Consider the following 27,956-nt stretch of genomic DNA (forward strand, 5'->3'; position numbering starts at 1 on the left):
CCGCTCCCCCGGCGTGGGGATGGTACGTCCCAGCCTCCTCCCAGGCCGGCCCCTCTCTCCCTCCCGAAGCGGTGGCGCTGCCGCCATCTTGGCGCTTCCGAAGGAAGCAGAGCCGACCCCCGGCCCTGGGTGGGCCTGAGCAGGACGCCCTTCTCGTGTAGTGCCTCGAGGCTGTCCGTCTCCCGTCCTCGCCCCCGCGCGCGGGACCCGGGAGGAGGGGTGGGCGGGGCGGCCGCCGGCGGCCCGGGGCGGGCGGTACCATTCCGACGCGGAGGGGAGGGCCGGCCGCTGGTGGGCGGGGCCGCCCGGGGCGGGGCGAGGAGCGGGCTGGCCTGTTCCCCGGGGCGGGGCGGGGCGGGCCGGCGAGGGCGGGGCGCGGGGCGGACGGAACCACCGGGGCGGGGTGGGGAGGTAACGGGACGGGCGCGACCATGGCTCGGTGAGGCAGCGGGGGTGGGGATCTGCTCGGGGGAGGCCTGGGGCCGCTCGCTGGTGCGCTGTCTCCGCCACCCCCCCTTTCGCTGCTACCGCCGCCGCCGCCGCCGCCGCCCCGGGCATGTCGTCCAACTGCACCAGCACCACGGCGGTGGCGGTGGCGCCGCTCAGCGCCAGCAAAACCAAGACCAAGAAGAAGCATTTCGTGTGCCAGAAAGTGAAGCTATTCCGGGCCAGCGAGCCGATTCTCAGCGTCCTGATGTGGGGGGTGAACCACACGGTAACCAGCCTCCCCGTGCGCGCCCCCACTCCCCAGGGCCTCGCCACGCTCGCCCCGCGGGTGACGCCTGCAACCCCTCCGCCGAGCCACTTGCATGCCCGCCCACCCATGCACGCTGTCCGGCCGGGCGTGCACTCCCGGTTCGCCACGCGAGGCCTGCTGTCCCCTTGCTGTACCGTTGTCGTCTCCCCTTCGCTCCAGCCCCACTGATTTTCTGCTCGCTCCGTGCAACCCTTGAGCTCTGAGGGAAGGCCTGGGCACTGCGACGACGCTGCTTCTAACCTGAGCCAGTTGGTTGCAGGGCTGTTGCCCTTGTCTCTTAATAGGGGGCTGCCAGATCAGTGCCCAGTTGACAGGGCAAGCGGCACTGGCCTGCCTGAATATTCCTGTTTGTGGTCGTTTCGTTGGTGTGGCTGCTCAGAGTTTTTCATTTTCTAGGCCTCTTTACGCCTGGCTGTGGAAACCCTCTCTTGAGTTTCCTTTCTTCTTCTTATTGAAAGACGGTACCAGCTGGAGAAGCAGAGGCTTCTCTGAACCACTGACACCTCACCCGGGTCCCCGGGGATGAAGGAGGAGTGTGAACGCAAGGCCTGAGGGGGTGTAGACCTGGTTATATAGAAATTATGCGTCTTTCCCGTTCTTCTGTGGTGGTTCAAAGATGTTGACTTCTTGTCTGTCGGATGGTTTTCCAGGATGTGGTAATGACAAATTACTGTCCCAGGGGAGTGGTCCCCCGGGTCCTGGGTGCTCTGGGATTGTGCAGTAGCCTTGCCAGGAAGTTGCATGTGGACAGTGTTTGCTGGTTGACTTTGTTTATGGGCAAGTTATGTAGGGTCTGTCCTCTTCCAGCGGCCTGCCCTTGCCTTGGGACAACTTCTTTGTGAGTTCCCCACGCTGGGAGCAAACAGATGAAGTGGCTCCCAGATGAGGTGAGAGGACCTGAGGCGCTAACTTCACCATCCACAAGTTTAGAATGAGGGAAGTGAAGGGTTGGGTTTCCTGTGGATCTCATTCTTTAGTAGGCTCCCTGGCTTTTCTTAGGGACACTTGATAATTGTCCAGAAGACCAAACAATGACCCAGGGGCCCAGGGTCAGCAAGACTTCATTTTCTGTTGTTTTGGTAGAAGACCTAGAGAGGGGCCTTTGGCTGGAGTGTATCAGATCTCCGTGTCCCATTAAGAGACGTGCACGTGTGTGTGAGGTCCATGTCGGCGTCTCCGTCTTGGGCAGGTTATCCTTCTCCTCGTCATCGCTGGGGTTAATGAGTATCCTGGCAGGGTAGTGTGATGCCTGGACCTCTCAAGCTGCTGGAGGTCAACAGGGAGCAGAGTTTGCTCCTCTCGCTTCCTGCTGCTTCTAGGGGTCATCTGACTTTTCCAGGGAAACTGGGTCAGCAGAATGTGAACCCTGTATCCTCTTCTGGAAGTCAGTCCTTGATTTTGACATCCTGCTTCTCACTAGAAAGCACCCTGTCTGTGCAGAGAGCTGGTAGGCAGGTGCCTGACTTGACTCACGAGGCAAGTCTCTGGTGGAGGGTACTTTGCCTGCGGTCACTGTAAGATAACAGTTCCTTAGTGGCGGCTCTTAAGTGACAGGTCTTTTGTTCCTTTCACTCTCTTGTCCAAGGTTAGATGAGGGTACGTATGGTCTTGCTAGAGAACTGTACTGGGGGAAGGAAGGGGTGTGTGTGTGTGTGTATGTGTGTGTCTACTGTGCATGCCAGTTCCTGGGCTCATGTATGGTGTTTGGTTTCCTCAAGGGCAGGCCATCAGTGTGCAAAAGATGCGGGCATGTGATGGAAGGCTTTGAGTGGCAGGTGGGCATGATGGTCACCATTTATTTCCCCTCACTAGCTTTAAGATTAAGGTTTGATGGGCTAGCCGGAAAAGCACTGACATTGAGCAAGAGCCACCGGCATCTAGACATAATGGGACGGGGAGGGCACGGAGCACCACGACCCTGGATAGGTGAGCTTTTAAGGTCAGTTAGTTGTCTTGCTTCATTCTGGCCCAAGGCAAGGTGTAGAGGTGCATGAACCCAGGAGGGCATGACTCTGGGGGATCTTGCGGTGTTTCTAGGGTATTAGGGCTGCATCGTTCCTAGTGGGCTGCCGGCCTTTCTTGGAGTTTCCCTTTCTTCAGAAGTTCCCTGTCACACCTCTTTGCCACTTAAAATTACACATATCACCTTTTCTTCGGTTCTTCAGTAACTCAGTCTTTGAAGCCTTTAGTCCTGTTGGTCTAGAGCTAAAATGGTGCCTCAGATAGGAATGCATTTGTCTATGGCAAAACCCGGTCACCTTCTCGTGGTCAGTCGGTTTACTTCCGAGTGGTAAAGAGAAGCCTTTTTGGGAAGAACTGATTTGTTCTTCATTTTGTTAAGAGAGAGGCATTTGGACCCAGTGTCGTCAGAGGAGGCCCCCGGAGAAGACAGTCAGCAGCCCTTGGTGTCTGTGGAGGAAAAGAGGGTAGGAGTCGAAGTGAGAGAGAAATCAAGATGCTAGACCCAAAAGGGCGGAACTAGTGAGGAAAGCAAGCAATCTGGGGTTCTAGTGGATGAAACAGAGTTCAGAGAGTCTGGGATTGGGGACTAGGTACTCCTTGAAGGATCACAGAGCCTGACGGCGGCCCTGTCACATGTGTGTGGGTCCCTTTAGGAACCACGGATGTGTGGAGCCTCACTAGGAGGAGGAGTAGCAGTTGATGGTAACTGTCTTTACTCATTTGAGAAGCCGCCAGCTCTTCCCCAGAGTGGCTGCATCATTGTACATTTCCGTCGTCGGTAGCCTCTGATGTAATTGCTCCAGATCTTTGTCAACACTTGTTACTGTCTTTTTTAGCATAGGCATTCTAGTGGGTGTGAAACAGTGTCTCATTGTGATTTTGATTTGCATTTCTCTTGTAACTAATGATGTTAAGTAACCTTCCGTCTGCACTGGCTGTTGTGTATTTTCTTTGTAGAATGTCTATTATTAAACCCTTTGTGCATTTAAAAACAAATTGTGCTTATTTATTTACCTATTTACTTGTTTAATTTTTTATTTATTTTTGTGGTCCTGGGATATGGTTATGAACCCAGGGCCTTGTGCATGCTAGGCAAACACTTTTTTTTTTTTTAAACTTTAGGCTTCTGAAGAAAGAGAACCCACCAGGAGCAATGCAGCCCTGATCCCCTAGCTCAATCTGGCCTCCAACTCTCTGTGTAGTTTAACATGACCTTGAACTTCTGAAACTCCTGCCTCCCCGCTTTGAGTGCTAGATTTACTGCCTGTGTCATTGTTTTATGCAGTGCTGGATACCAGACCTAGGGCCATGTATGTGTATGCTAGGGAAATGCTCTACCAACTCACATCCTCAGCCCCCTGTCCGCGTTTGTTTTATTATTATTTAAATGGAGCCTCATTAGGTTGCACAGGGTGGCCTAAACTTCTTCTGTATCCCAGGCAGGCCCCGGATTTTCAATCCTCCTAAGCAGCTGGGAAATCCCCCAGCTCCACAGGGTCCAAGTTTATTTTCTTTTGAGCCAGGATCTCACTGTGTGGCATGTAATCTTCCTGCTTCTTCCTCCCCAGTGCGGAAGTGCTAGCCACCGTGCCCAGCCTTGCTTCTCGCTCAGTTTAGCCTCTGCATTATTAATGCTCATGGCTCGTGGAGTTAATCATGGGGATAATCCAGAAACCATTTACGTGAGGAGATGCAGCAGACTTGCCTTCCAGGGGAGTATGCTTAGCCTGGCATTCGAACGGGTTCGCGGTCCATGATGCGCTCCGTGCTGCTGAAGGGGAAGAAGACAGGCTCTGGACCGCACAGATAGGAAAGCAGGCGCGCATCTTCCCGAGTCCTCCCTGCTGCAAACCTTGACGTTCCTCTTCTACCAAGTAAAGTCTCTTTTTCTCTTCCTGGTGCTTGAGGCTTCACAGTCTGGCCCTTGCTTGCACAGCTGACCCTTAACCTTCTTTCCCACCCACCAGACGGGGAGATGTAGGCACGGTGACAGCACTCTTGTCTCCCCTGGTTTGAACCTTCTGCTCGCCTTCATCCCTCAGACCCCGACTCCCTCCTTTTTTTTTTTTTTTCTGCTCAAATCTATCTCCTTCAGCTCAACGTTTATCAGGCAACTCTTTAGTTCTAGTTGTGTTGTAAGGGTCTCTCATTGGAGTGGAGAAATCAAACATGTAAAGAAATCATTACCTGGCCTGTGAGATGGCTCAGCAGGAAAAGGCAGCTGCTGCCAAGTCTGACCCTAACTGTATGCGTTGTTTTCCTGGGACCCAGCGAGTGGAGGAAAGAGAAAAATGACTCCTGTTAGTTGGCCTCTGACCTACACATGTGTACCCATAATGAATGAATGAATATATAAATATATAAATGAAATTACCCTGAATGTGATACTTAGTTTGTAAAGATGCACAGAAATGAGGAATTAATTCACCCTGGGGGAAGCAGGGAACCTCTCAAGACAGGACTATTTTGATTATTCTTTGGCCTTTATTCTTTCCATTCTTTTTATTTCACTATATGTGTGTGTGTGCGCGCGCGCTCTTTATATATATCTATACTCTATCTTTATACAGTATTCTGCCTGCAGGCCAAAAGAGAGCACCGGATTTCATTATGGATGGTTATGAGCCACCATGTGGTTGCTGGAAATTGAACTTAGGATCTTTGGAAGAGTAGCCAGTGCTCTTAACCTCTGAGCCATCTCTCCAGCCCCATCCCCTCTTTTTTAAAAAATGGAAATGGCTTATTTTTCTTTTATGTGTAAGGGTGTTTTGGCTGCATGTAGTGCCCACAGAGGCCAAGAGAGGTCCTCAAAATGAAATTATAGACTGTTGGGAATTGAACCTGAGTCCCTTGTAAGAGCAACAAGTTCTTTTAACCACTGAGCCATCTCTGGCCCATATCCTTTTCATTCTTTTTTTTTTTTTTTAATTTATTTTTATTTTATGTACATTAGTGTTTGGCTGCATATATGTTCATGTGAGGGTATTGGATCCCCTGGAACAGGAATGAGAGACAGTTGGGAGCTGCCATGTGGGTGCTGGGAATTGAACCCAGGTCCTCTGGAAGAGCAGTCAGTGCTCTTAACCGCTGAGCCATCTCCCCAGCCCTGCTTTCCATTCTTGTTGCCATGCTCTATCATATGAACTGTTGCAGTGGTCCCATAAATGTTCTACCTGCACGCTCAGGCAGACATGCACACAAAATAAATAAATGAGGGGAAGAAAGATGCAGACAAGAAAATTCATTAGGTATACTGATTATACTAGGAAGCATCGGAAACCTGGGATTTAGTCGGAACAAGCAACTGTTACCTTAATCATTTAATCTTTGATGGCACTGGGTTTTGAACCTGGAATCTTGCTATGCCAGGGAAGTGCTCTAACACCACGCTACATCCACTACCCCCTCATTTTTTTAAACCCAGCTATCTTGCCATCCCAACGTCTCTTTGTTTTCTTTTAAAACATTCATGTATTCATGATCCTCCCTGTGTGTGTGGAGGATAGAGGGTAACTTTTAGGAGTCAGTTTTTCCTTCCACCATGTTTTTGGTTTGGTTTGGGTTTTTGTTTTTTGTTTTTTGGTGGTGGGAGTTTTGAGACAGCATCTCACTGTGTTGCCCTGGTTGTTCTGGAACTCACCCTGTAGACCAGGCTGGCCTCAGACTCACGCTCGCCTGCTTCTGCCTCCCAAGTGCTGGGATCTACAGGTGCTCCCCACTGCACCGGGCTGGAGACATGTTTTTCTAACTGTGCTGGCCTTGAATGTGCTTCAGAGCCCAGTGCAGGCTGGTTCTGGGTTCCTGATCCCTCTACTGTCAGTCTCCGAAATGGCTAGGACTGTGGGCCTACCGCACTGGGTCCTGTTAACTGTTATCTATTAATATCTGTAACGTGGTGGCTCACCCTCCTGTCTCTGCTATAGCACCCCTCCCTTACTTCTGACCCTCCTGCCTGTGTCTGCACACACTCTTGCTGCTCCAGAAGTGTGAACTGTGTTTCACAACCCAGGCTTGGCTCTGGTGTCCTACCGCTTGGAATTCCCTTCCTCTTTTTTTTTTTATTTTATTTTAAGAGAACTATTCAAATGCATTTCTCTGCCACTTGCTGTAGCAACCAACGCTCTCTTTCCCAATCCCAGGGTCAGCTGTCCCTTAATCTGTTTTTCCATTTCCCTTTATATGGAGCACAGTTCCAGCACTCATCGCCTCCTTGTTTTTTTTTCGTTACTTGTCTGTCTTCCCAGTCGAACGCAGAGATGTCTTTCTGTTCGAGTATCCCGAGTTTCTGGCACACGCCTGGCCTAAAGTCAGTGGAGTTTAGCAGAGACTAGGCAGATCAGGAAAGGAATCGAATGCCAGGCTAAGGAGTTAAAGCCTTGCCCTGGGGTTGATGAGGAACCATGGAAGATTTTTAAGCAGAGATGTAAGGTGATCTTATTGTAGAGCCTTTCAGCGTCAGGTGTTCTTGGTAATGCTGGGGGAGGCTTAGGTGCCCTGTCTGTAGCCTGATGTACGCCGGCCAGAGATCTGCTTTTAGAACCTCTGCGCTTGTCCTTTCGAGTTCTCACTTAATTGTGTCCTCCCTGAGAGTCCTGTGTGGGGTTTGTTTCATGTTCCCTGTAAGAGCACGAGTGTCTTCTTTCTTTTGTGTATACACCATACCCCTTCCCCCCTCCTCCCACACACACACCCAACATAGAAAGAAGGATATAGTAGCTACTGCAATAAGTACTGTTCAACTGAAATTGAATCCAGTTCTGGAGATACAGAATTGAGTACGACTGGGGTGGTGGTGGTGAATTCGGCTCCCTAGAGTGAATCACTGTCTGTGTTTGTGGCTCCGTGGAACCGAAGGCGGGATACAGACTTCACCATCGTGTCATCTGAGTTTAAAAGTTCTGTTCTTACGTTATGTACTCAATAATTATTATCGATGGAATCGGAACCCAAAGATAGCCAGTTTAACAACCACTTGAACTGTGTTACAGTAAGAGTGACGCAGAAGGCTGGAGAGATGGTCAGTGGTTAAGAGCACTTGCTGCCCTTCCAGAGCTCAGTTCCCGGCCTCCATGTCTGGTGGCTCGCCAACTCCTGTAACTCCAGCTAAGGGGATCCAACACCCTTTCCTGGCCTCTGCAGGCATCCATGTAATGTGGGAGCACTCTCTCTCTCTCTAAGGCTCTTCTAGCACTATGCTCACGTACACATCCACACACACAGATGCACACATAAATGCATAATTAAAAATAAAGCTTTTTTAAAAAAAGGATTCAGAGAATTAATGAATAAAGCATTCCTTATTAGTTGCCGTTAGAATATTTCAGCCTGGCGCTATTAGAATAATCAGTTGTGCCAGTGGTGGTGGCGCACACCTTTGATCCTAGCATTTGGGAGGCAGAGGCAGGCAGATCTCTGAGTTCTAGGCCAGGCTGGTCTACAGAGAGGGCTACACAGAGAAAACTTTTCTTGAAAAACCAAACCCAAAATAACAACAACGAAAAACAATCATGGTTAATATGCAATCAAGTCCTGTCCTTAGCACCAACTTGTATCTTGCATTAGTCCAGAATCAAGTTGAAGCAGGGTCTATATTGTTTGGGAGTATTCTCCGAGCCAATGAAATGTTCTTCCTAATGGAGGGATGAACTGGAAAAGCAGAACTGAAGTTTAGCATGGTACAAGCAGTTGATCTGAACACTTGAGAAGCCGAGAGCAGTAGGATCCCATGTTTGAGGCTAGCCTGGTCTACATACCAGATGCCAGGCCAGCCAGGACTACTATATAGGAAGGCACTGTCTCAGAAAAGAAAAAAAGAAAAGTCATAATTGCCTAAGAGCTTGCACTCCATTTTCTGTATTGCCTCTTTGTGAATTGTGTTTTGTTTTGAGCTAAAGCCTCACCACCATGTAGATCTGGATGGCCCGGAACTGGCTGTGTAGACCACGCTGGTCTCCATCTCAAACAGATCTGCCTCGCCTCCGCTTCTCAAGTGTTGGAAGGAAAGTCCTTTTCACCCCTTTGTTTTCAGTGTGCTCCTGATGGTCTCGCTGTCTGACTCATCCTGCTGTCTCTCTCAGCCTTTTAACCACCCTGACTCCAGGCACGTCCCAGCTTACCGCACTCTTATCTTTCAGACAGGATCTTCCTGTGTATCCCAGGCTTAAACCCGAGGTCCTCCTGCTTCAGCCTTCTGGGTCTCTATTTCTCCTTTTTTTTTTTTTTTTTTTTTTTAGAGCAAGGCTTGAAAAGGCCAGGAAAAGAGGAAGTGGGGTAGCCATCATGAATTGTCTTTGGGGGCAGAAAAACAAGGAAATGGAATGGGTTCCACTGTAGGCACAGCTTTGACAGTCAGATTCCCTTGCAGCACAAATGTTCTAGTGGAAGGTGCAACCAATAAAGGGCATCAGTCGGGAACCGCCTTTATCAAAGAAAACTGTGCCTACCATAAAACCCAGGAATTTTTAATTTACAGCTTACTGCCTTTTGACGAAAAGTATGTGCTTATGGAACCAAACAACATAGGTTTCTTCCTTTCTTTTTTGGTTTTGTTTTGATTTTTCAAGACAGGGTTTTTGTGGGTAACAGCCAGGCCCTGACCTGGCTGTCCTGGACCCAGGCTTACAGAGATCTGCTTGCCTCTTCCTCCCAAGTGCCACTATGCCCAGTTCAACTTCGAAAGAAAGAGAGAGAGAGAAAGGTTTCTTTTTTTTTTTTTCACTAATTTTTATTATGTATACAGTGTTATGCTTGCATGTAGGCCTGCAGGCCAGAAGAGGGCACCAGATCTCATCATAAACGGTTGTGAGCTACCATGTGGGTGCTGGGAATTGAACTCAGGATCTCTGGAAGAGCAGCCAGTGCTCTAAACCTCTGCACCATCTCTCCAGCCCCACAACATAGGTTTCTTATAGTTAGCTTTCATTTATTCTGCACTGATAGGGATTGAACCAGGGCCTTGTATGTGCCAGTCAGATGCTCTGTCACTGAGCGTCATGCCCAGCCTGAAATGCTTCTTATGCCTCATTTTATTTAAACTCTTGATTTTTCTCCTCCCAAGCGCTAGGCTTACTGGCAAGTACCATCACTCCTGGTCTTTGGTCTTATGACCCTAGAACACACTGCTGCTTTTTTTTTTTTTTTAATAATTTTTTATTTTATGTGCACTGGTGTTTAGCCTGCATGTGTGTCCGTGTGAGGGTATCAGATCTTGGAGCTACAGACAGTGTGAGCTGCCATGTGGGTGCTGAGAAGAGCAGAAGCAGACAGTGCGCTTAACCACTGAGCCATCTCTCCAGGCCCTTGAGATAGGGTCTTTCTATGTAGCCCAGCTGTCCTGAAACTTGCTGTGTTGATCAGGGTGGCCTTGAACTCACAGAGCTTCACCTGCTTCTGTCTCCAGAGGACTGGGATTTTTCTAAAGGTGTGCCGCCATGCCTGGGCAGAAACATGTTTCCTATGTCCTTTTACTCCTGGCCATCCCCAGCTCACCCAGACTGTGCCGTGGCATTTCTGTGCTTAGATTCCTGTTCTAGAGTTTCAAGTAGGTGAAGTTACTTGGGATGTGCTTTTTTGTCTATTCCTCTCAAGGGTTTGCCAGCTATTGCTTGAATATCTCCCTCATTGCGTTCTCTCTCTGCCTTTCTACACACACACACACACACACACACACACACACACGCACACACATCTTCCTCAATTTACCCATAGGTACATTGGGCTTCTCACCAGCTCTGGGAAAGTGGCTCACTGGCCCCAGTTAACTTGAAACTTACCCCATCAACTGACCTTTCTAAGTAAAAAAGATTTAGAACATAAAATGAGCAACAAATGAAATGCCAGTTCCCCCATTTGTACTCCTGATGGAGTCCTAATGGCTGAAGGTTATCCCCTTTCTGCCACATGGGGCCTCGAGTAGATAATTGAGGTTCTGCAAAGAAAGTATCTGGGAGGCGCAGGGCTGTGCCCCTCACCCCCAGTCCATTAAGTCATGACTAAGGTCTCCTCCATAAATCCTGAGTGCATTAGTGGCAACTGGGTTGAGGGTCAAATGTCAAACACTCCGCTGTGATGGGGGAGGACATCTGTGGCTAATTAGGACCACTAATTGGCTGAGCAAGATGGGGAAGTGTAGGATCCGCCCTTAGCTCTGCAACCAATGGGGAGCTGGCTCCCTGTCTAGGCTTGTGTGTGTGTGTCCATCCATGTCTGTCTGTCACACAGAGAAGGCTTGTTTTCACTGGGGGTAAATCATATCCCCCACTCCCAATTCAGCAAAAGCAGGTTGTTGCATGGTAAACTGGTCCTACTTTTGTCATGAGAGTCAAAGTGATCTCTAACTCCTCTGTCACTTTCTCGCTCTTATCTGTCTAGTTATCTGCCTATTTATTTGTTTGTTTATTTTGAGGCAGGGTCTTACTATGTAGCCTTAGTTGGCATAGAACTCTCTCTGTAGATCAGACTGGCCTCGAACTCACAGAGACGCTGCCCGTGCCCGCAGCGTCTTGAGTGCTGAGATTAAAGGCTTGCAACACCATACCCCATCACTTTAAATTTAATCCTTCGCTCCGGCGATACAAGTTACACCCACTCTGATCCACCCAGCTTTTTTCTTGCTTTGAGCTAATTTTTTTTTTTGAGTGACCCTTTGTTTGTATTGATAACCAAAAAGGCTTCAGTTAGTAAGCATGGAGGTTGTAGGGCGTTCACTCATTAATGCGTTTATTACAGCCGACAGATGTGTATTGGAGTTAACTGTCATGTACAAGTAAGGGTGCCAGCGTGGAGTCCTCCCGGGTCAAGTAGGGAGTCCTCGAAGGTCAACAAGGTGATCTTTGCCGGCACAGTCAGTAATGGCCTGGCATGTGCAAGGTTCTGGATAGGATCCCCAGCACCAGAAAGAAAGATGAGTCTTGCAGCATTGCCCCTCTGAAGTCTAGCAGGCCCACAAGGTTTATCAGCATTCACTGAAGTATGTGGGACGCCCGAGGAGCAAGGGAAGCTTCAGGAACAGGGGCCTTTGAGCGCTTAGCGGGAGCCAACAGGTGGAGGTGAGGCCGTGAAGGCAGCCGGATGGGATCTGGAGGTGGGTGCCTTCCACGTTGGGTAGCCTGTCTCCCAGGGTTCGGCTTCCTGCCTAAACTTTGCCGTTGCTTTGCAGATCAATGAGCTTAGCAATGTCCCCGTCCCTGTCATGCTGATGCCGGATGACTTCAAGGCTTACAGCAAGATCAAGGTGGACAATCATCTCTTCAATAAGTAAGTGCTCTCGGGGGAGGACAGTCCTTTACTTCCTTAAAACACCCAGCCTTGTGTCACAAGTACGCTTGCTGCCAGAGGTGACAAACAGGCCTGGAAAATGCGTTTGAAAATGTGATTTCCCCCATGCATGTCATATGTCTTCTCCCTTCTGTATCAGAGGACTTCCAGTGTCTTTGGGGCTGTGGCTGGGCCCCCAGGAGATTGACCCAGGGACAGGGAAGTGGGCTGCTGGGAGCTGAGGTGGCTATGTGCTGCAGTTACTTGGTAGACCAGGCTAGCCTGGAACCCACAGAGATCCGCCTGCCTCTGCCTCCCGGAGTGCTGGGATGGCTGGCGTGAGCTGGCCAGGGCCCCCATCTTGATCTCAGGATGTAACGGTTGTTAGAATCTTTGTTACTTGTATCCTTTGTTTTCTACCTGTGCTTAAAGCCCAAGCTGAGCTTGGTGCTGCAGGTCGCTCCCCAAAGTAACTTCTCTCACTTCTGACTCTGTGGCTTTCTGGATTTCAGACCAATGTCTAGAAGTTGTCCCCAGGCATTTTTGGAGCCCTTCAGCGGTCATCTCTCACCTAGCACTGTGGAGGGTGTACTCTAAGTCTCCTCCTCCTCCTTCTCCTCCTCCTCCTCCTCCTCCTCCTTTTTTGCTTGATTTTTGAAACAGGGTTTGTCTAAGTAGTGCTGGCTGGCACTCACTAAGTAGACCAGGCTAGCCTTGAACTTCCGAGAACGCCTACCTCCGTCCGCCCTTCAGTGCTGCGATTACAGGTATATGCTGGAACTCAGGGTGGCCTGAACCCCACTGTGTGGACAAGGTTGGCCTCCGACTTTCGGCAGTCCTCCTGCCTCAACCTCCAGAATGGGCTACACCTGCCTTCCAAGCCTTTTCCTGTTAAGCTGCCACCGCTGCTGTTTTGAGGCAGATCTCACTTGGCTTAGAGTAGATCTCAGAACTTTCCTTCTCTTGCCTCCATCTCCCAGTGTTGGAGGTACAGGCGTTCACTCCTGGCTTCTAAGCCCTTTCACAGGCTTAGTTTTACATTTCAACACGAACCACACCAGAAACTGCCTGGCATTTCCACCGTGCTCCCTTCTGAGCGTTCCCCCTGGGTCTTGTTGCCCATTGTCCTTAGTTCCCACCACCTCACCAGCTGACAGTCAGACTGTCAGCCCAGAGGAAAAGCTTGATTTCAGAACCTCTGCTAGTGGCCTTCCCCTGGCTTTAGAACAAGGTGGGAACACCTTGTTCTAAAGCCATCTGTCTTCAGAACAGCCATCTCCTCAGTGTCTTCCTGAGGAATGGGTGCAGCGCTCCACTCGGGCAGACAAAGAAGTGCTGCTGTCTGAGAGGTGAGGCTTCAGGGACCTCACACACCTCCCAGCATTTCCCTTCCCACTCGAATCTTGGTCCAGAGCCGAACACCCGAGCTCTTAACTTTCTTTCATCTTTGCTCTTGTTTGTTCCACAGTTCTAGATGTAGTGTTTATTAGACAACAGGGCTAGTCTAGAAGATGTGTAGGGAGGCTTCAGGAGGAGCTGTTTATTTTGGAAACAGGAAGTCTGGCATGGTGGTGTAGCCAGAGGGCCTCAGTCCAGAAGGGAGTCCCTTGGCAGAGTTAGCCTAGAGGCGGAGATGGGGAAGAACCCTGGTTTCCGGATCATTTGCTCTCTCTCTCGGAGCCTGGCTTTGTAGAGACAGCTCAGTGGTAGAATACTTGCCTTCCAGGGCACTGGACTTGATCCCTAGTACCACAAAGAAACCCACAAAAAAGCCCCAGACTCACATCCTAGTCAGCTGACTGAACACATCTTCAGTACACACCGAGTTTGTTTGCTTGTGCCGTCTCACTGCATTCCCCAGGCTGTTCTGAAATGAAACTTACTAAGTAGCCTGAGTTGCCCTTGAACTCTCACCACGCCTGCCTTACTCTCCTGAGTTCTGGTATCACAGGGGAACACTTGAGTCAAATCACCTTTCCTTTCTTTAAAAAAAAAAAAATTTTTCATTTTATGTGCATTGGTGTTTTGCATGCATGCATGTATGTCTGTGTGAGGGCATCAGAGCTCCGAGTTACGGACAGTTGTGAGCTGCCATGTGGGTGCTGGGCATTGAACCCAGGGCCTCTGGAAGAGCCATCGGTTCTCTTAACCTCTGAGCCATCTCTTTAGCCCCTTCCACCTTTCTTTTCAACTGTGGACATTCAGGCAGGGCTTCTGGGACATAGCTCTCTCTTCAGGATGTTTTCCTGGCAGCATCCCTGGGAAGAATGGCCTTCTAATGAGAAAGATCTGTGTAGTCAGGCTCACGCCAGCGTATTGTAAGGAGGGTCATCTGCTGGGTCTCACCCCCAGGAGACATGCTTTTCAAGTTTTAAGGACAGCGTACCAACAAACAAGCAAACAAGTGTGACTTTCTTACAGAGAGATGAGCGTAAAGTTCCACCTGCCTAGAATCGCCAGCAGTGTTTGTTGAAAATGCAGATTTTTTGCCAGTGGTGGGAAAGGTGGGGGTTGGGAGTGAGGGGGTAGGGGTGTGTGTAAGCAGGTGTGGCACATGCTTTTAATCCCAGCTCTTGGGAGGCAGAGACAGGAGGATCGCTGTGAGTTTGAGGCCAGCCTGGTGTACAAAGTGATTCCAGGACAGCCAAGGCTGCATAGAGAAACCCTGTCTCGAAAAACCAAAAAAAAAAAAAAAAAAAAAAAGAGAAAAAATCCAAAAGAAGAAAGAAAGAAAGAAAGAGGGAAAGAAAGAAAGAAAGAAAGAAAGAAGGAAAGAAAAAGAAAAGGTGGATTTTTGAGACTCACTTCCAGAGTTTCTCTGGGCCACTCTTTGAGGGACTCTGGTGTCTCTAGAGCCGAGTAAGGGCGGTTCACAGAGCCCGTGTCTGCTTTCCCCAGGGAAAACCTCCCCAGCCGGTTCAAGTTCAAGGAGTATTGCCCCATGGTGTTCCGCAACCTCAGGGAGAGGTTTGGCATCGATGACCAGGATTACCAGGTACGGGGCTGCCTTGGCACAGCCGGAGGCTTCAGGGATGGGGGGGTCAGGAAGCCACAAGGCAGGCAGGGGCCAGAGTGTTGGCTGTCCCTGGGCTACTGCCTCTCCCTGCCCAGGCTCACTCCTAGTGCCAGCAGACCAGGTGAGCCTTCAGGGGCTTCTGAGGATGGCTTGAAGGCTCCTGCCCTGGGAGGGAGAGAGCTGTGTGGGAGCAGCTTCGTTTGAGTCTGACAGTCCCCGTCTAGGCCGAGGTACCCTCGCCTTTGTCGTTTGACTGAGACAGAGAGAGCACAAGCCATGAAGCCTGTTAGAAGCAGATAAGACAGATTAGGAAAGGAAGAGACGCCAAGGGTAGTATAGCACACTGCAACCTACATGTCACCTAAACATGCCGCCTGTCCTTGTGGTAGGAGGGGTTAGGCACGGCAGGCCAGCTGCTGCAGTGTACTATCCTTGAAGTCATTGACAGCTGAGTCTGACTCAGCGGCCATGGCTCCTCGCCTTCTCTACCCTCCCTTCGAGCCCCTTCCTTCCTGCCACACAGCCTGCTAAGTGAAGGTGGAAGAGCTTTTCTTTGCCCTTGAGCGGTAGGACCACAGCTGACTTTTTCAGTCGTTTGTGCTGACGTCACAGGGGGATAGAAAACAAGTTGCCTAAACGCTGGAAAGCACTGTTGCAAACCTTGTGGAGTTCACAGTAGTGGGATGGGTCTGAGCCTCCCCCTCCTCCCCCACCACTCTGGAGGGCTGGGGTGCAGAGATGAGTGTCTTGCTGAGGAGGGAGGAGTAGATGAATGGCAGGCTTAAGCCCGAGGAAAGGTCCATGACTGACAAGTCCTGAGGCCCCTCCAGCCCATCTGCTGGGACCCTGAGCCGAGTCATGTTTGCCACCCCAGGTTGTTTGGCTCTGTCTCTTCCGCTGCGGTCTGTCCCCGGTCCCTGGGCCCGTCTCACCACATCCTCTCCGTGTCTGCATCAGACCTCTCGTAGCCTTTCGGGCACGTGACTGTGCTCCAGGCTGAAATGAGAGCAGCAGGGCTGCTGTTGAGGGAGAGGACTCTTAGCTTGTGGGCTCCTGGTGGTTGAGAGTCGCAGCTGCTGCTGGACCTGAGGCGACAGAGCTATGTATCTCCACCTGGCTTCCTTCTGCAGGGCCAGGCAGGGAGAGCGGGCGGCTTAGCCTTTGGCGTGGGGACTCGCAGGGCAGGCCTCACTACGGAAAGTCCAGCGTTCCCTGGGAAGGCGGTGCTGGCTCTTCCCAGGCTGTTGTCGTTCATTTGATTTTTGATGACGTTGTGAAGCTCTGGCTGCCCTGGAGCCTGCTACGTAGACCAGGCTAGCCTTGAATTCACAGAGATCACACCTGCCTCTACCTCCCGAGACCTGAGATTAAAGATGTGTGTTACCACACCTGGCCTTTTTGTTTTGTAAAGATTTATTTTTATTAATTATGGGTGTCTGTGTGTGGGTACTTGTGAGTGCGGTGGCCAGGGAGGTGAGAGGCATTAGATTCCCCTGGAATAGGAGCTACCGTTGAGTGCTGGGAATCACACTCGAGTCTTGTGAAAGATCAGTCCGTCTCTCTAGCCCCTCCCAAGGGTTTTGTGAGGTTGTGATGTCTGCTTAGGAAGGAGCTTCAAATGATGGGATCAATACATGGAAAAGAAGCCTATACCCGTTGCTTCCTGCGGTGGGCCTTTGAACCGTTCCTGAGCCTTGTTACCTAAGAGATTCTTATGTAGTCCCGTCTCCCAGGGTTCCAAGTGGAGAAACTTAAACGGCTCACTAGGGCCACATTGCTTGTGAGGCTCAAGATCAACTTGGGCCTCGCACATGGAAGCAGTTGTAGTTTTTGAGAGCAGCTCTCTGGGTCAGAATGAACATGTCATACATCACACACGGAGCCTAGTCTGAGGTCAAAGGCAGGAGCATCTCTCAGCATGCTGAGAGAATTTTTATTTTTATTTTTATTTTTGGCGGGGTGGGTCAGTGGGCGTTTACTGGGCGCCCCCCCGGCTCGCGGCCGGGTCCTCTGGTGGGTGGGCGGCCGTGCCCGGCGCCCTCGCCGCTGCCCTCCTCAGTGGTACTTCCGCCAGCGCTCGTGCTTGAGCTCCTTGTAGGACAGGCAGTAGCTGAAGAGCACGTAGGCCGCCAGCACCATGGTGACGCCCGACATGCTGCCCTTGCGCACGTCGATGTACTTGCTGTAGTAGCGCTCGTAGCCTCTCCGGAAGGCACCTGCGACGCCGCTGGGGCTCAAGTCCCGCAGGAACAGCCAGCGGGGCAGCTCGCCGACTCTCACCTCCATGAGCCTCTTCTCCTTCAGGGCAGCCGGCGACGCCATCTTGCCGTCCCCAGGGTCCGCCATCCCGGGAGGAGGGCTGTGACTACTCCAAGAGAAAACGGGTTAGGGGAGGTCCGCTCTGGGGCCCTCCGTCTCGGGGTTTGTCAGTCCTTAGGCAGCTCAGTCCGCAGAGGGTTCCAAACCGAAGCCAGAAGCTCGGGGACGGAGAGAGAGCGGAGCAGTAGGGCGCTTGGCCAGCACGCGCAGGGCCCCCTGGGTAACCTCCCAGCGCTGTGGGAAGGAGAAGGGAGAAGGAAAACTGCCCCGCGTTCCTCGTCCAAGCCAACTGCTCTCGGTTGGACCCCCTCAGAACTCGGTGACGCGCAGTGCTCCCATCAACAGCGACAGCCAGGGCAGGTGTGGCACGCGGTTCCTCACCACCTACGACCGGCGCTTTGTCATCAAGACCGTGTCAAGCGAGGATGTGGCCGAGATGCACAACATCCTAAAGAAATACCACCAGGTATGGTGAGTCCCAGACCTGGGCTGTGGAGGACGGGCTGGGAGAGGGTCAGAGAGGCCCCCAGCGGGGCCCGGTGGGGAGGCCAGGTGCGCTCTGGTAACGGCAGGTGCTAGTAAATTAGTTCCTCTTCTCATTGCCCCGGCAAAACACCTGAGGGAAACGGCCGTAAGACGGCTCCGAGGGTAAGGGTGCTCGCCACCGACCCGGATGTCTTAGTGACCAAGGCACTTTATGGAAGACTTTATTTGGGCTCCCAGTTCCAGAGGGTGAGCATTCGCCATGCGGGAGTAGAGGCGGCGGGCCTGGTGACTGGAACAGCACGCCGAGAGCTTACTTCTTGAACTGCAATCAGGAAGCCAACAGAGCCAACTGGGAATGGCGTGTAGCTTTGAGACGCCAAAGCCCCCCCTCAGTGACGTACTTCCCTCAGCAAATCCACATCCCCTAAGCCTATCCAAACAACACCACCAACTGAGGACCAGAACGCACCTGAAAACTTGAGTTCAGCCGCATGGCGGAAGGAGAACTAACAACTGCAGGTTGTCCTCTGGCTTCCACAGCATGCAGTACCATGCAAACGCAATCAAACAACCAACCAGCCAATGAAGTGTGATAAAAAAATAAAAAGGAAGGATCTGATTTGGTTTGTGGTTTCAAAGAGCTCAGTTCCTTGGCCTCATGCACTTGGGCAGAGTATCAGTGCTGGAAATGTGTAGCAAGGGAGAGGCAGGCAGGAAACACAGAAGGGGTTTATAGGAAGTGGCTAGAGCAGAGCACAGCTCCTAAAGGCCGTGTCCCCAGCTACCCTTCCCCTCACTGTCCCCACCTCTTACCTTTCCCTCTTGCCAGTAATGTCATCACACTTTGGTTGCATCAGTAGATTAAATCATTTCTTAGGTCAGGCCCTCTTGCTCTTATTGGCTCTGAGTCTGGAATATATCCCTATTATATCCCCAGAAGTGTGTTGTGTTAATCTCTTAGATGCTTTTTAAAAAAGTTAAGTTTATGGGTGTTTTGCCCATATGTGTATATGTATGTATAGGCACTGTTATATGTATATATACCATATACATGCCTGGTGCCCAGAGAGACAAGAAAGAGTGTCAGAACCCCTGGAACAAACAGTTACAGACAGTTATGAGCTGCCGTGTGGGTGCTGGGAATCGAACCCAGGTTCTCTAGAAGAGAGCAAGTGCTCTCAACCACTAGAGCCATCTCTCTAGTTCTCTCTTAGACGCTTCCACACCAGCTAAGTCATTATCGAAGGTAAACCATTGCAGCTGGCAACCAGGCACTGAGAGGAGGTGAAAGGAACTGCCAACCTTCCATGTTACAGCAGAAACGCTGGGCTCTAACCCACGCCGTAGTCAGACTTGTGGATTCGGGGTCATTCTGTTCTCCTGAAGTCCTCTAGAAGAGCCACCGTGCTCTTAACCAGGGGGCTAGCTCCCCAGCCCTGACAGAGCATGCTTTGAAAAACTGCTAGTCCAGAGGCAGAATCTCAGAGAGCGTCTTGGCCCGGGATAGTCCCAGTGTTTCCAGGTGCTTCCCCACCCCTGAGCCTCCCCTCTCTTCCTGTTCTCCATTCCAGTTCATTGTGGAATGCCATGGCAACACCCTCTTGCCACAGTTCCTGGGCATGTACCGCCTGACCGTGGACGGTGTGGAAACCTACATGGTGGTCACGAGGAATGTGTTCAGTCACCGGCTTACTGTACACCGCAAATATGACCTTAAGGTAAAGGGCTGTGTGTCCCCTGTGCAGCCACCGCTCTCTTTGAGGCTGGGAAAGGCTTTTGAGGGGAAAAACCCACCTTGAGGGGCATAGACAGCTCTAGAGTTGATGTACCTAATTACTGTAGACCAAGGGCTAGCTGAAGTCAAGGTGACAGTCATAAGGAGGGTACGTAAGCCCCAGGTGTACCATACGGGTGTGACAGGGGATGTTCTGTCTGTGGGATATGCACACCAATAGCAGCAGAGGGGGGACAGGCTGTGCTGATGCATACACTGGGCCTGTCGTCCAGGCACCGTGAAGTGACGGCACAACTGCGTTTCTTTGTACCAGGAAGGATGCCCTTGAGGATTTGAAGCAGGGTGCTCTGCTGACCTTGAACTGTGCTTCCTGATTTCTGTCACCTTGCGTTGCCCGCCCCTCCCTCTGCCGCAGCCGCACTGCTTTTCCCTGCCTCCCCACAGCTCTTCCCCTCCCACTAGCCAGGATTTTACATATATTGTCTGAATAGTTTCCTCCACACCTCCTCTTTCCCCTGACCAGACACTTCCTACTTCCCTTCTGGAAGTAGGTCTGGCCACCACCGCTGCTCTATCGTCCAGGCCCAGCCCTGGATTTCATGCTCAGAGTGTCCCCTCCTGTGCCACTTACCACCATTGTGATGAATGATTCGGCCCCTGCCATAAGGAACGTTCCCTGAGAGTGGGAACTCAGTATCCAGGGAGCATTTGCCACGTCTTCAAGTCAGAATCAGCTCAAGAAATGGCTTGTGTTAGAGTGGGCCGAGGCCGCCTTCTGGCCCCTCTAAGACACTCACCAGCCTGCTTTCATTTACATGCTAACTGTGTCTAGTGTCTGGTGCACCTTTGCTTGCTCAAAGGGGTTTGCCTCAGGGGCTAGGGTGATGGCTCAGTGGTAAAAGTGCTTGCTGTGAAAGCAGGAGGGCGGAAGTTCAGTCCCCAGCTCCCAGGTAAAAAAGCCAAGGGTGGGTTGTTCACGCCTGCTCCCCGTACTTGTGAAGCAAAAGCAGGAAGGATACTGGGGCTTGCCTGCCAGCCAGTGCAGCTAACTCTGTGAGCTCCAAGGTCAGTAAGAAACTGTCTCACATAAAACAAAACAAACAACAACAGCAACAAAAACAGGCGGATCTCTGTGAGTTCCAGGCCAGCCTGGTCTACAGAGTTGAGTTCCAGGACAGCCAGAGCTACACAGAAAACCTCTGTCTCCAAAAAAAAAAAAAAAAAAAAAAAACCCAAACAAAACAGGTGGGGAGGGCAGAGATTCCAGCCTGTGGCTCCTATGCACACGTGTGTATCTGCTAAAGGAGTTCCTCCTCAGCATGACTTCTGACCGCTCTTGTCCTTCCCAGGGTTCTACTGTTGCTAGAGAAGCAAGTGACAAGGAAAAGGTATGCCGACGCTGAGCAAAGGTGAAAGGGTTGTTTGCCACTGGTAACACCTTCTGTTGGCCATCTGTCATTTCCCCTCTGTGACCCCAGCCCAGCTCCCAAACATGTTGTCTGTCACCATGAAATGTTCTGTGTCATTAAGCACCTGCCTGTCCTTGGCACACTCAACATTTCCCTTCTGCCTTTGCTGGGTTCTTTGTGGTTCTGCTGGGATGGAGAAGGCTATAGTTCAGCCTGAACCAGTCAGAAGCTCCTAAACTCTGGTGTAGTCCAGGCTCGGCAGGAGAGGACCCTTCGCTCAGGCCTCACTGGCTGATACACGTTTGCTGTCCTCGCCCGTCTCACATTTATCTCTCACGTATCTCTTGGCTTCTGTGCTGTCATCACTGAGCATCTGTGTGAAAGCCCCTTCCCCTTTCTGCACGCTGCTCCCAGCAGAACGGCCATTCTGCCCGGCCGAGTGAGTTAGCCCACCTGACTTGACCCTGCTTGTTGCTCTCCCAGGCTAAAGACTTGCCAACGTTCAAAGACAATGACTTCCTCAATGAAGGGCAGAAGCTGCACGTGGGAGAAGAGAGTAAAAAGAACTTCCTGGAAAAACTGAAGCGAGACGTTGAGGTACCAGCCAACCTTTGTCTTTATCCTGCTCCCAGATCAGGAACCTCTCTCACCTTCAGAAAATGAACGGGATCAGAGGGTGTCGGCAAGAGCCACACCTGAGATCCCTACAGACTCCCAGAAGGCCACACCCCCTAATCCTTCCCAAATAGTTTCCTGAGGACCAAGTATGCAAATGTCTGAGCCCATGGGGGCATTCTCCTTCAAACCTCCACATGCCTCATTTTACTGGTGGGACATTTGTAACCGGCATAGAATGTTTTCTTCCTGTGCCCTTACTAGTTCATCTGACACATGGCGCTCCCACAGCGGTAGGGCACCGCCCATTACAATTACGTGTGTGTGTGTGTGTGTGTGTGTTTAGGACTTAACGGAAGTTGAAAGTTGCAGCCTGGAGGAGCTGCTGGGTTGCACCAACCTTCCCACTCTCTTCTACAGAGCAGCATGCCTTTACGTCTTTCCTCAGACTCCCCGAGGCCTCAGTTGGTCCAAGACCATTCTGGGATGCTCCTCGCTCAGGCAGTGATGCTTCGATTTTCACCTCTCAGTGCATGCCTTTCTAGCTCCTCTTCACCCTGCAGCCACAGCCTGGTGCCTGTCCTCAGGGAGTCCTCCTACCCTCTGCTGAGTGATTGCCTCACCCTAGACACACTCTTGTGACAGAGACTATGGCATCTTACTCCCGCTGCATTTTTGAAGCTGGTGTGGAGCTAGCTAGATGAATTGAAAGGATTGCCTTCTCCCTTTCCAGATAGCCCTGGGCTACCCCACATAACCGCCTTCCTTCCATCTTTCTGTTCTCGCCTCCCTAGTTCCTCGCCCAGCTGAAGATCATGGACTACAGTTTACTGGTGGGCATCCACGACGTGGACCGGGCGGAGCAGGAGGAGATGGAGGTGGAAGAGCGAGCGGAGGACGAGGAATGCGAGAACGATGGCGTGGGCGGCAGCCTGCTGTGCTCCTACGGCACACCTCCAGATAGCCCTGGCAACCTCCTCAGCTTCCCCCGGTTCTTTGGGCCCGGAGAGTTTGACCCCTCGGTCGACGTCTATGCCATGAAAAGCCACGAAAGTAAGAGGTGGTGCCACCCCGCCCAGCCAACCCCGAGTGCTTCTACTCACTGTTGGGACTTGGGGCGCCCGCATCCCCGCCTCATTCGTTGGTGACCTGCCACCTCCAGCCTCCTATTTACAGTCACCCTGAGAACTGGGACCTGGGGTTTCTGCCCTCGGGTCTAGTGTCACTTCTCTGGCCGTCTTGGGCAATGAGACACAATTCGTGGGAAGGACAGACCTTTTTGTAGTGCTGCCTTGGTCCCACAGAGTGGCCGGAGGTCAAAGGAACCCTTTAAGGAGCCCTTTGCTCCCTGGCTCCAGAAGGACAAGACGAATTCCAAACCTTGGATCCAAGGGCAATGGGTGTGGCAGACACTTTCCGTCTTCTCTGTACAGGTGCCCCTAAGAAGGAGGTCTACTTCATGGCCATCATCGATATCCTCACACCCTATGATGCTAAGAAGAAAGCTGCCCACGCTGCCAAAACAGTGAAACACGGGGTGAGTTCCCAGTCTTCTCCCGGGCCCAGCCCTGTGACATACATCTGTACTCGAAGTGCCTGGAGGGTGCTCTTGGCCTCCTGCTCTGGGAACGTGTCTGCGCCCTCCTTCCCAATAGAGAAGATCAGCCTGGCTGTCTTCCCCTGTGCTCCCTGCTTCCTGCCTCTTTCCCTGCCTGGCCAGGTAATAAACATGGCTTGTTTTTCCCAGGAGTTGTGTGGCCTTTGGGCCCAGCTGCCAGTTCCGTTCCCCTGGGGCTGGTGGGCATGTTGGGCCTCTTGTTGGAGAGCCAGGAGTAGCTTTGTTTCCATGCTCACAGTGCTCCCCACGGGCCCGGTTCTCCGCATATTGGCCCCCCAACCAAGACCAGGACCTTTGTGCCACCTCCACGTTGCCTTTCCACATCTTCCTTGGTCAGAGTGGGCCCAGGAGAGCTCTGATGTGACACCTAAGCCACTTCCTGAGGTGGCCTGGTGATCCCTGATGCTGAATAACAGGCTCGTGGCCTAATGGCGTCAGTGCTAGGATGCTGAGGCAGGAAGACTATATAAGGTCAGGGCCAGCATGGGCCACATCCAAAACTGCCTTTGAAAAAGAAAAGTTGTTGTTTTTTTTTATAAGGCAGCAGTTGTCAACCTGTGGTCACAACCCCGTTGGGGGTGTCTAACTACCCTTTATCATGGGCCACGTGTCAGATAGTCACATTGCCATGCATAACAGCAGTAAAATTAGTTACAAAATGGCACCAAAGAAGAATTTTACGGTTGGAGGTCACCGGAATGTGAGGAATTGTCTTAAAGCATTGCAGTATCAGGAAGGTTGATTAAAGGTCTAAATTTAAGGGTCCTTTAAAAAAAATAAAAATAAAAACCAAAGAGAAATGCCCTAGAAGACTTGGAGCCTCTCAGTTGTCTGCTCCCAGTCTTCCAGTTAGGGCTGGCATCTGACCCGAGTGTGTATGTTTGTGTTCCAGGCCGGGGCTGAGATCTCCACTGTGAACCCGGAGCAGTACTCTAAACGCTTCAACGAGTTCATGTCCAACATCCTGACATAGTCCACTCTACCTTCTGCCAGAGCCAGACTGCTGGGCGAGGGGTCGGGGATCGGGAGAGGGAAAGGGTGCATTTGGGCTGGAAGGGAGGGTGGGGAGCAGAGCGGGGGGTCGAGAGGGCTTTAGTAAAGGGACTGCAGCCTGTGACACAGAGCAGCTCTAGCAGAGAGGGAAGGGACGCGCTGCTGTGCAAAGGCCACAGGATGCAGCCTAACTCCGAGCACCCTTGATTCGCCCCTCTTGTCCCTGTTTCAAACGGGGGTTCCCTCCTCGGTATCTTGTAACCTTTTGTGATACCTTGGGGCTGGAGTTGACTTTGTGGGTTCATTTGGGTTTGTTCCTTAAATTCATTGCTCCAGGTTTGCTATTTATAATGCTGTATGTCACCACCCTAGCCACCCTCCCCGTTCCTGTCAGGCTCTCTGTTCCCTTCAGTCAAGGCCAGCACGAGGGCCCTGAACGGTAGTTGCTCTGAGGACACCACGAGAGGAGGTCAAGCACCTCAGCTGGCCGAGTTTTGAGCGCACCCGGATGGACGCCTTCAGATCCTGGAGTATTGTGCATAATTCCCTCCGTGTTTCCACCCTGGATCCAAGTGAAATGTGTCCCCCTCCGCCCTGTCCTTGCAGAAGAACACTGCAGGTTGACTGTGACATCTGGGACCCAAGTCAGGGGCCTCAGAGGGGAACAGGTTCATCTCCATCCCGTGGCGAGTGACCGTCAGACAGCCGGTTCGCAAAGAGCCCAGAGATCACCACCCAAGCCGCCTGCGCCTCTGACTGGAATTCCAGTGTCTGTCACGCCTGCCTCCCACTGGCTCAAGGGGAACTGGAAAGCATCTTTGCCTTTATCAGGACCCCTGCGCCTCCGTGGCTGTTTCCCTTTGGGAAACTCCCAGAAACGAATACTCGTCAAATGGGGCCATTTGCATCGTCCATGTCCTAACTCCTGACCTCTGGGTACACAGCCACCTGTAGCGGGCATGTGGTCAGGGGCAGAGATACCGCCACTCCAAGCCCCGGCCTGCCATGCAGGTACCTGGCTCCCTGTGCCTGTGACTTCTCGCCTGGACAGCTTTAGCCAGCAAGGTGCTCCACCTGAGGTTGCCTGAGTCACTTGCGGATGTGACCCAGGAAAGCCTATTTGGAGGCCTCATGTGGGGCTTGACACATCCCCCAGCCTCAGGGCTGATTTTCCCTGTTGCCCTCTTACCCTTTCTGAACTTGGGATCTGCCTACAGGCCTCCTTGGAAAGAGTGACATCCTGCAGCCTCCTTCAGGATTCCGGCCCAGGTCCTCAGAAGGGAGCTAGCTACACAAGTCATTTCTGATGCCACCAGGCCAACTGGTTGCTAGGAAGAAAAACAACAACAACAACAACAAAAGGCCCTGTCGGCCTGCACTTGGGAGAGGTACAGGCCTGCCTCCTCCCAGCCCCTCAAAAGGAAATCAGGAACTTTCAGAATGAGATGGAAAATTTGTATGTAGATAACCCCAAAGATGTGAAGCTGGTTTGTGGAACTATCTTGGGTGAACAAATGATTTTCAGTGGCTTGCCTCCCCAACGAGCTGAGCTCAGCTTGGGGAGCCGGAGCCACTGTGCTGTGTCCTCCCCATGTGGCACTAAACTAAGGCAGCAAGGTGATAGTCTGGGGCTTCTCTGCGGCTGCCACATTGGTGGAAACTCTTCTGGCGAGGCAGGTGGGGCCACAGTCCTTCCCAAGATGAGTACATACAAGGTCCTGTTCTGGGGAGCACGACCTCGCAAGGATCTTGAGGAAGTACTCAGACCCACGTGGCTCATGGAAAAGTGGTTTTAATTTAGGAGAGGGGTTATAGGAACAATGTCTGGACTCCACTCCCCCCACCTCACAATCAAGAGTGAAGAATCCGGATCTGCTCCCGGGAGCCCCAGGCTTGGAAGCCAAGGCCCTTGTAGATCCTGCTGTGCATTTGGAAATCCTAACAGTCCTATCAAAGTAGCTACCGGACATCTAGTCTAACTTGGTTAACATTGAGTTGTTTTTGTTTTTCTTGGGGGGGGGTTGTTTTGTTTGTATATTGTTTACAGTTTTGAGAAGTAGCATTCTGTTTCAGATAATCTTTGTTTCCCTGACAGTATTGTTGAGTGGGTCAAAATACTTGAGCTGTGGTTTGGTGGATTTTAGGGGTTTTGTTTTTTGTTTTTTTTTTTTTTAAGGTCATTTCTCTGTGTTGTCTTCAAAACTTCAGGTTTGGCCCTCCGGCTCCTTTGGCATTCATTCTTTTAAAAGCTATTTATCTTGGTTTCATACAAGTTTTCTTTCTCTTTGTGACAAAGATGTGCTATTTGGCCTCAGTCTCAAAAAACGGTCACACCCTCCCCCCATTTATCTGCTCCCTCTTTTCTGAGTCCCCACCATTCACTTTCTGGACAGACAAGACCGTTCGCTTGACTCCTCAAGCCATGAGGAGCGGCCAGACCGGCCAGACCGTCTCACGGGCCTCCAGAACCATGTTGGCTCTTCCAGAAATAGACACGTAAGAATAAAGAGCCGGACAACTGGGTGAGGCCTGGATGCGGAAAGGGAGGGAATTCCCAGTTCCTCACCCTGCCTCTGTGTTGTACCCAGTCCCCTTCCCTCCTGTGGAAAGCGTGAAGCTGAGAAGTCTCAAGTCCAGGCCAAGCGAGGGGTACCATGTAAACTCTAAGACAGTAAGCAGTGGCCTCAGGCTGTGTCCCTGCGTCAGGGGCGTGCAGGGCAGCACGAGGAGTGTGGCTCCGCTGAAGTGCTCAATCTCTCCTTATCTAGCTCAGGGGTTACTGGTCTGTGGCTGGCACCGTGAGTGGCCCCAGGCTGTTCTCAGTGGCAGTATAGTTCCCCCCACAGGCAGCTCCCCCTCCCCCAATCAGTTTTCTCAATCCTGGGTTTTAGGCCTGAACAGGTCCCCTGGCAGTGCTCAAGGGAGGAGAGACTGGACTCCTGTGGAGACTGCCCTCTTCACAATGTGCTAGGCCTGCCTGGGGAGGTGACCAAAGCCCCAGGACTTTCTCAGCTAATTTACCCCCCTCCTCCCCCACCCCAAATAGCCTTTTTAACAATTCAGGTTCAGAGGGAGAAAAACGTTAGCTGTTTCTAGGATATGACTTACTGGAGTATTTTGGGCAGAAGGACAGTTGAGTGTACTGAGACAGCCCTCGGAGCTCTGGTTTGTGCTTTCCCAAGTTTAGAGATCTCATACGCAGTCATGGCGGCCGGTGGGGGTCAGGGCTCAAAGCACAGTTAGACAGCTACCCAAAATCTGCCAGCCATGGTCCCAGTCGTCCTCTGCAAAGTGCCACTGAGGAAGGGGGACTCAAAGAGGGAATGAGACTCAGCCGCACTTCAACACCAGGAAAGGAGGCTGGGAGGCACTGGAAGAGCCCGTTACTTGCCCACAGCCATTTTGTGAGGTGGGCGCCCACACATTTAGGGGGAACCCATCTGCTTAGCACATCTCGGCAGCGGGTCAGAAGGTTGAACGCACAGAATTTCAGTAAGTCCAGAGTCATCTTTGGGACTGCAGGAGTAAAGCGCCACCCACCACATGTGACTTCTCCATTTCCGGCTGCAAGTTCCTTTTTTTTTTTTTAAATAGGAATTTCCACCCCTGTGCTTGTCAAATGTCTGCTCTCAACAGTTCAAGCCCCTGTTACTGTTTTAAAATGCATGCATGTTAAAAAATGAAATGTCCAACTGGAGGACAAAATAAAACTCAAAAAGCTTTGTGTACATCTGGTATGTGAGTGCTTGGAGGTACAGCCCCACCCCTCCATTAGTGTTTTGTGTCAGAGG

The 27,956-nt window shown here is 51.5% G+C and overlaps 2 protein-coding genes across 4 annotated transcripts; one reads left to right on the forward strand and one right to left on the reverse strand.

Annotated features, from left to right (window-relative positions):
* Pip4k2b (phosphatidylinositol-5-phosphate 4-kinase type 2 beta) lies at window positions 1–27,893 on the forward strand. Of its 3 annotated transcripts, none has more exons than XM_060386822.1 (10): window positions 1–22; window positions 11,877–11,974; window positions 14,873–14,969; window positions 17,623–17,775; window positions 19,367–19,513; window positions 20,880–20,918; window positions 21,423–21,536; window positions 22,349–22,607; window positions 22,988–23,091; window positions 24,065–27,893. In XM_060386822.1, the coding sequence occupies exons 1-10, from the start codon at window positions 20–22 to the stop codon at window positions 24,143–24,145; spliced, it is 1,095 nt and encodes a 364-aa protein (XP_060242805.1). In that variant the 5' UTR covers window positions 1–19; the 3' UTR covers window positions 24,146–27,893. The 3 variants fall into 3 exon arrangements, with proteins under 3 accessions (XP_060242805.1, XP_021502523.1, XP_060242806.1); XM_021646848.2 differs by lacking the exon at window positions 1–22 and adding an exon at window positions 400–715; XM_060386823.1 differs by lacking the exon at window positions 1–22 and adding an exon at window positions 4,570–4,593.
* On the reverse strand, window positions 16,949–17,624 carry LOC110554273 (ATP synthase subunit f, mitochondrial-like). Its single transcript, XM_021646849.2, has one exon. The coding sequence runs from the start codon at window positions 17,334–17,336 to the stop codon at window positions 17,046–17,048; it is 291 nt and encodes a 96-aa protein (XP_021502524.1). The 5' UTR covers window positions 17,337–17,624; the 3' UTR covers window positions 16,949–17,045.
* Window positions 27,894–27,956: the final 63 nt, after the last annotated feature.

The sequence above is a fragment of the Meriones unguiculatus genome, chromosome 7 (assembly GCF_030254825.1).
Source record: "Meriones unguiculatus strain TT.TT164.6M chromosome 7, Bangor_MerUng_6.1, whole genome shotgun sequence".
NCBI lineage: Eukaryota > Metazoa > Chordata > Mammalia > Rodentia > Muridae > Meriones > Meriones unguiculatus.

What these genes read in the sequence shown, in the direction of transcription:
- Pip4k2b (XM_021646848.2), top strand. Translation starts at nt 557, where the DNA reads ATGTCGTCCAACTGCACCAGCACCACGGCGGTGGCGGTGGCGCCGCTC. An exon ending in TCGATGACCAGGATTACCAG is followed by an intron (nt 14,970 to 17,622) that starts GTACGGGGCTGC and finishes GGACCCCCTCAG; the next exon opens with AACTCGGTGACGCGCAGTGC. An exon ending in TGCCATGAAAAGCCACGAAA is followed by an intron (nt 22,608 to 22,987) that starts GTAAGAGGTGGT and finishes TTCTCTGTACAG; the next exon opens with GTGCCCCTAAGAAGGAGGTC.
- LOC110554273 (XM_021646849.2), bottom strand. Translation starts at nt 17,336, where the DNA reads ATGGCGGACCCTGGGGACGGCAAGATGGCGTCGCCGGCTGCCCTGAAG.